Here is a 10866-nt window from a genome sequence, read left to right as displayed (position 1 = left end):
AGTGGTCCACCCTACTATTGCCTGGGACAATTATTACCTGCTGTGGATCTACCGTCTTCACTTTTGCCTCCCTTTCCTCCCTTGTACGTGTGCATTTGGAGGGTCCGGGCTTGTCCCTGCGGTTTCCAGAGGCCAGGCAGCCCGGGGAAGCTGAGCTCCCGTGGCTGGGCAGAGGCAGGGAGCGAGGCACGGAGAGGAGGGGTCATTTTAAAGAGCACCCGAGCAGAGGCTCCGGTCTCTTTTGCTCCCTGTGACAGCAAAGCGTCACGCTGGAAACCACAAGCTGGGACTTACCAAGTGGCCTCTGATCTTTCTCTCTTTTTTGTACCACATTTGCTCTCTTTTTGTCTTCTCATTTTCCAAGGAAGAGGCATTTTCGCTGACAGCTTCTTGGACAGCTCTGGGACAACATTTTTCTGAGGAGGGTAAGGGGGTTTTAACTCCTCACTTTGATAGCGTTTAGAAGATAACATTTTAAGGGGAGGGGGATTGGTTGTTTGAATGCATTGTTTTGGGACCCCAAGTATCCTTTGGCGTGAGTTGTTCTTAAGATAAAATAAATTAGGTGAAAGCAAATGGCTATAGAAAACCAAATCATCCAGGGTTTTAAAAGTTCAGTAACTTGGATCTATTATAGGATCGTTTGATTTGTTTCACTGGGTTTGCATGTCCTGTCACTTATGTGCTTATACACTAAACTGGTTGGTGACATTTCTGCTGACGGAAAAGTGTTTTTCAGGAAAAAACTTTGTAGAGTGGACATTTTTGAACAGAGAGCTTAAAATGTCACATATTTAAATGAGCTCTGCAATGATGCAATGAGGCAATAAACATTAAGTGCTGCATGTATTAAAATTTTTATGTTATGGGTCTCTGAAACTATTTAGAACCTCGAATATGACTGCCAAAAGAGTACGCCCTTGCTAGCTATAAAGTTGTGGCTACTAATATGCAAAGCTATAACTATGTGGACAACATACAAAGACATCCAAAAGTCTTGTTTTGCCTTTAGTCTATGTGCCAACAAATACACACAACACTTGCAACATCATAGCTTTTTGCAACAAAAGTTGTGTTAAACAACCAAGCGTACTAAAGCACCAGCTATACCTTTGACTGAACCTGTCTTAAAATGGCAAGCTGCTGGGAGGTTGCTATTCTGGGAGGTGACTCTGATAGGTCTCAACAGATGCAGCTCCTGGAATGCAGCCGGAGCGGGGGGAGCCGGGCAGCAGCTGACCCCTGCGCTGGCACACCGACATTTTGGGGATCGCAGCTCACGTCAGTGCGGGCTGACACTGACGCTTTCAGCACACATGGCCTTCTCCCTCGCCTGCTCTGCACATGGTTGTCACCCAGCAGCAGCAGCAAAAAAAATCCTGGTGCTCACAGGCAGCAACCATTCCTTTCTATAATTAAATTACCATTTTGTTATGTGCTGTGTGCTTAAGGAAAAATTGATGTGCTGAGATTCTAGACTGAAATATTACTGAAGTCTTTTTATTAAGTTATCTAAAATAATCCAGTTGTTTGTTTTGTCATGAAGTAGCATTTCTTCATGTTCTGGTTTTCGTGAATGCAAGGATCACGAAGAAAATTAGTGTGTAGAAATTGTTTTAAAATAAATGGATATACTGGAGATAAATGCTATATTTGAATCTATTTGAGTGCTGATCTCAGCAATTCTGTTTTAACTGTGTTATTGAAGATCAGTGCTTTTCTTCAAGGTATATTTGCATATACAAATATATTTGTTTGAAATAGCCCCTTTGAAGACTACTTAGGGGCCGTCTCACATTGCATTTGACAAAAATGTGGCTCTTCATTTCAGCAAGAGCTGGAATGTGCCTAGAGTTGATACATGTAATTCAAATATCTGTTCTAACATAACTGTATGGGAGTAATTCTTACCTTCACACACAAAGACCTTGTTTAAAATAACACATCCTGCTAGAGTTTGCATGACATTTTTTTCAAATAAAAGTTAGACTTCTTCTCCCTAAATCTCCGCAAAGTCCTAAAAGTAGGATTATAAATTTCAAATTACTGATATTGAAAAGCAAGCAAAGTGTGCTATGAGTAGAAAGTATTTGCGAATCTGACATGGGAAATAGAATATCATCAGTCTAGAAAATCAAAAGTGTGGAAGCAGTTTGGAGCAGATCCTAAATCTAAAATCCATATGACATCATACTAAAATTCACTTTCTCTTTATGTCTTATCTTGCTTTTTTCTTCAAGAATTTCTCCCACTTTTAATATTTCCTGGTCAAATTCTGAAGTCGCCTGTAAGTCTGTACTCGCCCTGGAGTAAGGATGAACACAGTTGGGGGCCCGCATCTTTCCTTTGCTTCAGACTAATGAATTTAGCTCTAGAACCTGGCTGATTTAAATATATATTTACCAAATTTTACACTCTGGAAAACTCATTCAGAGAATTTAAGTCTTTGAAAATGGTGATAATAGGTGAATGTTAATTTATGACCTTATTTAAAAAAAAAAGGAATTACTTGTGGGCGTATTCTTTACAATTTGCATATTGATTGTTATTAATAAGCAGCCACACTACGATCTAGGACAGTATAATAGTTCCTAGGAAGATACGTTATCCTGTATGTTTTACTTTTGTGGCATTTATATGTATTGACAAAGGTTAGATTTGTTGCATAATCACATAGCTGTTAAATATCACAACTGTGGTGTAGCTCTAAACATTTTAATTTTATTTTTAGCAAGCTCTTGGCTGTAATATTTCATTGCAGTCATGGCCCCTAAGAAGAAGAATGTGAAAAAGAACAAAGCAGATATCAATGAAATGACTATCATTGTGGAAGATGGCCCCCTCAGTAAACTAAATGGCTTGAATGGACTCTTAGATGGAGGAAATGGTTTCAGCTGCATCTCATCTGAAGTTTCCGACCCATCATATAGCCCAAATCTCTTGGAAGGTCTAAGCAGAATGAGACAAGAGAATTTTCTTTGTGACTTGACTATCAGTACCAAAACCAAATCCTTCAGTGTTCATAAGGTGGTGATGGCTTCAAGCAGTGACTACTTTCACAACATCTTAAAGAAAGATCCATCCACTCAAAGAGTAGACCTCAATGATGTATCCCCATTGGGTCTAGCTACTGTTATCACCTATGCTTACACTGGAAAACTTACTCTCTCACTTTATACAATAGGTAGTATTATTTCCACAGCAATTTATCTGCAGATTCACACCCTTGTAAAGATGTGCTGTGATTTTCTAATCCAAGAAATCAGTGTTGAGAATTGTATGTATGTTGCCAATATTGCAGAAACATACGGACTAAAAACAACAAAGGAAGCAGCGCACAAATTTATTAGAGACAACTTCATTGAATTTTCAGAAACAGATCAGTTCTTAAAACTTACTTTTGATCAGATTAATGAACTTCTTGCAGATGACGACTTGCAGTTGCCTTCTGAAATTGTTGCATTCCAGATTGCAATAAAATGGCTGGAATTTGACCAAAAAAGAGTAAAGTTTGCTGCTGATCTCTTAGGTAACATCCGTTTTGGTACCATCTCAGCCCAAGACCTTGTCAATTATGTTCAAACTGTGCCAAGAATGATGCAAGATGCAGACTGCCATAAGCTCCTAGTGGATGCCATGAACTATCATTTGCTTCCCTATCACCAGAATACACTTCAGTCCAGAAGAACAAGGATCCGTGGAGGTTTCAGAGTCTTAGTTACTGTTGGCGGACGCCCAGCTCTAACAGAAAAGTCTCTTAGCAGAGACATCTTATACAGAGATCCTGAAAATGGATGGAAGAAGCTGAGTGAAATGCCTGCTAAAAGTTTTAATCAGTGTGTCACGGTGATGGATGGATTTCTCTATGTGGCCGGTGGGGAAGACCAGAATGATGCCAGGAACCAAGCCAAGCATGCAGTCAGCAATTTCTGCAGGTAACTGATTATTTATTTAAAAGGGATAGAGAGATGTATTCCACACAATGCAGGTAGATAGACCAAGCTGGTTTGTGACACGCAGCATGAACCACTCAGATAAACAGAAGGGGGACAGGGTGGGGGAGGTATGGATGCCATTCTATATTAAAGTTTGAATGAACAGAAATATGCAGCTGAAGTTATGCAAAAACTTCACCATGGTTACACATGCACAATGAGAAGTGAGGAAAACCAAGAAAACTTTCTCTGAGTGGAGGAAATAAATAGGAACATAACTAGGAAGCTCTGGGATGTTCTAAGGTACCATTAAAATGTACCAAGTCAGACAAGGTGAGACTTCTTAAATTTCAAGAGCTTCTGATGCCTCCCAGAAAGTTCTGAAAAACACCTTTTAGGTGTTAGAATCTTGACTTTCTATGCAGCATCTGCCATATTTTCAACAGCTTTTATACTGCATTTCATATCCCTCAGCTTTTTTATTTATCAAGAGTTTAGAAACAATGTCACCATCTCATGAAGGCTATATGTCTCTTCTATGGTGTACCCCAAATAATACCTCACTTCTGAAATATTACAGCTCCTGTCTGTAGTCATCCAAGGACTGCACTGGTCAGAAGACTGCATAGCCAAACATGCAGTAGTCAAATGGGTAGTGCTAGTTTTTAAATAGTTCAGCCTAAAAGCTGACAGCACACAATAGCTTGAAGCAAAGGCTGGAGGTGAGACAACTCAGCTTTTTGCTACTAACAGACTATGGACATGCAATGGCAATATACAGCCACAGTCCTACCAATGCTTCTTTTCCTGCTCCCAGAAGGAATTTTCAGGTAACTTCTCCTGAGGACATCAACCAACATACAAAGTTAATGAACAAGGAACCTTCTCTAGATCAATTTTATTGTGTAATCTACTTCTTGTCAGAAAAATATATCACGTAAAGGAGATTATGCTGTCGCTCTCCTGACCTTCTGCCTTTAAGCTATGTCCCACATTCTCACAAGGAGCTGTGTGCTCGGTGCACACCGTGGTTGTGGGGAGGAGGTGGGGAAATCCTCGTGGTCCACGGCTGAATGGGTTCTGCTCCCTGTTCTGCCATTAACCTCTAGCATGTCAAGTCACCTCAGTATGTCTGTGGACTTGGTTTCAGAGCTGCAGATGACAATGCTGAATGACAGCTAACAATTAGTATTTACTTTCCCATAGTCTTTTTCTCATGTGATTCTCTGGTCCCCTCAGCATGCAACAGGAGAAATGTATGCGCCTACTAATGTACCTCACTCAACTCCTTCAGGAGTCATAATTTGCTATTTCCTATTTCAAAATCGCTCATTTAAATGTCAAGGACAGAGAATGTTATTTCAGACAGGAATGGTGTTAGAAAGCAAAGATGTTCTTTCCACATAAATCTTACCCCATATGAGTGGCAGGGAAAGAATACTTACCATTTAGAAAGTACTAAAAAGATGCAAGTATAAATCACAACCTAACATTTTTTAAAACACTTTGAGTAAATTTTGACATCTTTGCTGTAGGTGTAAATTGCAAAAAAACTTCTAAAATTTCTATTGTATGTTGAAAGTATCTCTTCCCAATATTCTAATGAGGTTAGCGTACAAAAGCAAATTAAGGAAGAGTCAGATTTACTTCATTGAAATAATACCAGGTTTGAATGATACAAACAGATTTTCCTCCAATCAAAAACTAAGTTTATTTGGAAATGTAACCAGGAATACCAGTATCATTCCACCGACTTCTAACGGGCTAAATAACTAACTAAAATTTTAGCAACTTTGCACCTGCAGCAGTAGTAGGACAGAGACAGGACTGTAGAATTTAGCAGAGCCGTATGTGAGACAGTTACCCTCTTCTCTTAATGCTTTCAGGTATGATCCTCGTTTCAACACCTGGATTCACCTGGCAAATATGAATCAGCGGCGCACTCACTTCAGCCTGAATGTGTTCAATGGCCTCCTTTTTGCAGTGGGCGGCCGCAACTCTGAGGGCTGCCTCTCCTCGGTGGAATGCTACGTGCCTGCAACTAATCAGTGGCAGATGAAGGCACCCCTAGAGGTGCCCAGGTGCTGCCATGCCAGTGCGGTGGTGGATGGTCGGATCCTGGTCACAGGAGGTTACATTAATAACGCTTACTCTCGCTCGGTGTGCACGTACGACCCCAGCAAAGATAGCTGGCAGGATAGGTCCAGCCTCAGCACCCCAAGGGGGTGGCACTGCGCGGTGTCCCTTCTGGAGAGGGTCTACGTCATGGGAGGGTCTCAGCTGGGGGGGCGAGCCGAAAGGGTCGACGTTCTCCCTGTGGAATGTTACAGTCCTTACACGGGGCAGTGGAGTTACGTGGCCCCACTTCAAACTGGAGTGAGTACGGCTGGCGCCTCCACCCTTAATGGGAAAATTTACTTAGTGGGTGGCTGGAATGAAATAGAGAAAAAATACAAGAAGTGCATTCAGTGCTATAACCCGGATCTCAACGAATGGACAGAGGAAGATGAGCTGCCTGAGGCCACTGTGGGCGTATCCTGTTGTACGATATCCATGCCCAACACCAAGACAAGGGAGTCCAGGGCCAGCTCAGTCTCTTCTGTCCCAGTCAGTATTTAAATACGGGTCTAACCAGCAACAAGTAAAAATGTTTACCAGCACAGCAGTATAATTAACCCTTTAAGTAGCATTTTAGTGCCTAGATGGAAAAAAAGTCGTTGGCTTTGCAACAGTTTTAACAGTGCAAATTGGCCAGTTTCCATGGTCTTTAATACTGGTGGTGTGAAACAGTGTATTAGGGATAAGATTAATCTTTTAGCAGGAAGAGAGAGTTAACCCATAACTGCAGAATTTCATTCTCTTCCTGACTTTGCCACTGACTTACTGTACTACCTGAGGCACACAATTTAATTTCTTTGTGCCTTGGTTTCCGTACCTGTAAAATAGAGAGAAACTTTCCTCAGAAGATTGTTGTGAGGCTTTTTTAATACTGAGTTTTACATGCTTTCAGAGGCCAAAATGAAAGTCAAATATTGCTAGTAATAAATCTCAACATACATCAGAAATGTGCCATGTCATCACAAAAATGATCAGTTTTGTTCTTTTCTAAGCATTTTCTATGATAAACAGAAGGGAAAAAAACCAAAACCAAACCCCCCAAAATATAGCATACAGCATGCGCAAACTTTCCTTTTGGGGCAGTGGTATTCACAGAAAAATTCTCAAAACATTTTCTCCTTCAGAAGTATGAAAGAGATCCCTATCTTCTGCCACAGAACCCTTTAATTCTCATATCTAATGCTGTGACATGGCTTTCAAGACCTGAATCCACAAAATACCTTAGCTCCTGTAAGTGCTATGAGCCAGCCCCAGGGGCTATCTTGGGTGCCAGATTGCTCTTCTGATCTCCATGGGTACACCAACGAGCAGACCGCTGCCCCATCCTCCTCCTCGTGCCAGGGAGACTCTCCTGTCATTCCAGGTGGAAGGCATGAAGGCCAGTCAGTATGTCTGCTCCTGTTCCTACTCTTCCCATCTGTGTAGGAATGTACCGCCGGGTTATCTGCTCATCTGAGAAGGTCCTCGCCAATGCAAAGAGCTAGGAGCTGCCACAGCGGGGGCAAAACCTGGAAGCTGAGTTCATGCCAGGAGGCACCAAGGGCTAATGGTGTCTGAGCGTGGAGAAGATGCACAGAGCGTGTCTCTTCCTCAGTATTATTCTGGCAAATAACCAGTAGAGTGAGGAACAAAGATGGAATAAAGACTGCGGGATCTGCCTTTAAGAATAGGATATGTGTGTGGAAAACAGTGAATCATGGGAAAACTGGATGAAATCAAAGAGACTTCCCTTAATAGGAACAAAGAGATACCTCAACACCTTTCTTACCAGGTGTAGGCACAACATCACCCAAAGTAACCTTCTCGTGGGCATACTATTATGTATCTCCTTTTGAAGCCTTCATTACAGCCCTATTTATGGAGCTTTTATTCACGTTTTTCCAAAGGCTAGACTAATGCTGTGCCTGTTGAAGTCTGCAAAGTTTTCCCAGTGAGTAGAGTGAAATCTTTGCTCAACTTAGGTTACCTTCCAAGAACTTTTCTTTCTAGTTTCAGCATGCAGTGGGGGGAATTAAGCACGAAACCTAATCCTGTTACCTTAGCCAAAAGGATATGCAGCCCATAATGTCCCCTGAGAATTTGATACCAAAGGACTGCTGTCAGGACAAAATGTCTATATCCTTCTGTTTGGGAAGGAAAGAAGCAGTACAAGGAAATAAAATGATTTAACATAACCAAAAGGGCAGAAGTTCACTCACCTTAACCAATTCATAGAAGCTTCACGTGCAGTTTCCTCAGATTATCATTGACACCTCCAGGCCCCGGTGCCAATGAGAAGGCATGCTCTTAGCAGTGTTTATAAGGTAGCCAAATTCTTACCTCAGTTGCAAAAGGGAAACACTAAAATTGTCTGTAAGTGCAGATGTTGTTGAAGCAAGCATTTTCAGGACTCATGCTCTGCTCTTTGTAGCTTTCTTGCAGCTACATATTGAACATCAGCATGAGCATGACACAGTATTAGAGATGAAGTCATTCACTCTGTCGGTTGTGATTAAACTCCATGGTACTCGGTCCTGTTTTCCAGTTCTAACTTAGAGTTCTGGTCTGCATCCTGACTACACAATTCTAAATCTCAAATTCTATTTTTAGTTATTCTATCTAATAACTGCATGTTATTAGAATGTACTGCATTGCAATGACTTTTGGTCAGAGTAGCACTGTCGTATAATTTTGATTTAATTTAATTAGCATAGTTATCCTTTATCCCATTTAATTCAAATAAATAATAATTCAAATCCAAAATAACAGAACAAAACATGGAATTGTCTAACAGAGTAAGATTACTTTGTTTTAAATATGAAAATGCTGTTCTTGCCCATTCCGGTCACCAAAAGCTTCTCATGGATGAGAGCAAAATTTCTCTTTTCCCAAAGTCATGACCATGTGTTCCATATGAAAGTATTTAGGAAGCTCTTTGAAAAATCCATCTGCTCCAATATTTTTTGTAAAATTTTAACACTATTAGATGAAGTTGCTTATCCATGAAGTCCAATGGAGACACAAATACACATGTCCAATTATAAGTCCAGTTATTTAGTGTTTCTAAGGTACCCATAAGATGGTATTTAGGAATTGAAGAAACAATTATTTAATTATTTTGGCCTCAGACAGACATTGGAGGAAATTGTCATATGCAAGTGTCTCTTTTTGCCTTTAGGAATTCAGTTCCAAAATGCTACGAGTAGTCAGACGTTGCTGCACGCTTTCCTCTTTGTGAGCCAATGCTTCCTATACATCAACAACCATCTTCTGTTTTCAAGTAGAAAGTTATTTGTGAATGATGGGCTAAGTGCAATGAAGCTAGTCTCTTGCTACTTAAAGGGTTAAAAACTTTGGGGGCCAAATCCTTTTCATCTTACTCACAAAAAAGTTCCATTGACTTCAGTGGGACTACTGAATAAGATGTACAGGATTTTGAACTCTTGGCCAAATTCTGGCAGAACAGTAGACAGAGATGCCTGCCAAAACTGTCATACCCAGAAAGAAGACTGCTCCTCAGCCTCCGCTGCCCTTGGCCATGACAAATCCATAAAGATATGTCCTAGGATGGGAGCCAAATACCACTGGCCATGTGTTCCTTCCGTAGCACAAGTTAGGTACCTACCTCAGGCCAAAAGTCTTAGGTAGATTAACAAATGGTATTGTTAGCAGTATAGCACTTCAGGGTGGCTTTATATTATTTTCTCTAAACATCTGTTTAGGCTTCAACTGCTCATTGAGCCAGGATTTGGCCCTTAATATGTGACAATATCAGCTGGACTTAATATTGATCATACCAATGTACTGAGCTACTTGTGACATTTTTATGTACAATCTTGTTTTGTTAGAACTGTGAAAAATGGTGTGTATGTTGTGTTTTATGGGATGGTGTTCTTTCATTGTCCAGTACCGTATTTTCAATCTCCAAATGTTTAATAACAAGATCTCAGTTGAACCTGAAATATTGTATATCCCCAAAAGAAATTTTATAATGCAGTTTAGGTAGTACTGTATGTGGTAATATTAAGTAGAGCAGAGGGCTTCCAACTGTATGTGATGCAGATTGTTAGAACACTACAGGGATCTTCTTTAATGCTATACTAATAGTAAAAAAAAAAAAAAAAAATTATATATATATATGCTGTTATCTTCAAAATTCCTTATGCCTATGCATTTTATAGTTGACAACATCTGTGCTTCCAAGGAATTCAAATCTGAAAATAAGCTTTCTTCAGTCTGTGAGTGAAACAGTTTGATAATGTTTTGTTTTCTTGTTTATTCGTGCTTGTGTAGGTGCATGGGAGAGTGTGTTACAAGGTTGTGAGGGAGGAACTTACTGTTGGAAAGTTATGCTGAAAGGAAGATGTTGTGCTTAGTTCTTAATCAAGATGAGATCATGATCATTTAATCTCTTCCTGAAGTTAAGCCGCAAGATCATCTGTGGATCGGTCAAGAGTCCAGTAAGCTTAAGTGCCAACTTCTAGCTGGTCAAAGAGGAAAGCAGACAAAATTAGCATCAACCAAAGCTATGAGGTTTTGAAAAGTGCTTTGTGCTGAGATTTTTAAGCGGCAGTTCTTGCAGGAAAAAGTACATGATGAATGAAATGACTGAATAAGACCATGCTTTATATTATTCTGAAACCTAGATTAGTTGATCTTACAGTTTTAACTCTTTCCAAACCCATGCTGGGTTTAGGGGCAGTTTTTCCCTAGTAGCAGCTGGGTTTCGTAATTCTAGTTGCAAACCCAGCAGTCACAGAAATAGTTGTATGCGCATGCATACCTTCTTGAATTCTGTGGGACTTCTCCTATATACAGTTATTCTTATGGGTTT

The 10866-nt window shown here is 40.4% G+C and overlaps 1 protein-coding gene across 1 annotated transcript; it reads left to right on the top strand.

Moving 5' to 3' along the window:
* Positions 1-222: 222 nt before the first annotated feature.
* On the top strand, positions 223-7044 carry KLHL31 (kelch like family member 31). Its single transcript, XM_052810053.1, has 3 exons — positions 223-425; positions 2732-3935; positions 5822-7044. Exons 2-3 carry the CDS (start codon positions 2764-2766, stop codon positions 6552-6554), a joined length of 1905 nt encoding a protein of 634 aa, XP_052666013.1. The 5' UTR covers positions 223-425; positions 2732-2763; the 3' UTR covers positions 6555-7044.
* The last annotated feature ends 3822 nt before the right edge of the window (positions 7045-10866 follow it).

The sequence above is a fragment of the Harpia harpyja genome, chromosome 15 (genome assembly GCF_026419915.1).
Source record: "Harpia harpyja isolate bHarHar1 chromosome 15, bHarHar1 primary haplotype, whole genome shotgun sequence".
Lineage (NCBI taxonomy): Eukaryota > Metazoa > Chordata > Aves > Accipitriformes > Accipitridae > Harpia > Harpia harpyja.
Note: the sequence above shows the minus strand (reverse complement) of the source record. Positions and strands in the feature narration are given on the sequence as shown.

What these genes read in the sequence shown, in the direction of transcription:
- KLHL31 (XM_052810053.1), top strand. Translation starts at nt 2,764, where the DNA reads ATGGCCCCTAAGAAGAAGAATGTGAAAAAGAACAAAGCAGATATCAAT. An exon ending in GCAGTCAGCAATTTCTGCAG is followed by an intron (nt 3,936 to 5,821) that starts GTAACTGATTAT and finishes TAATGCTTTCAG; the next exon opens with GTATGATCCTCGTTTCAACA.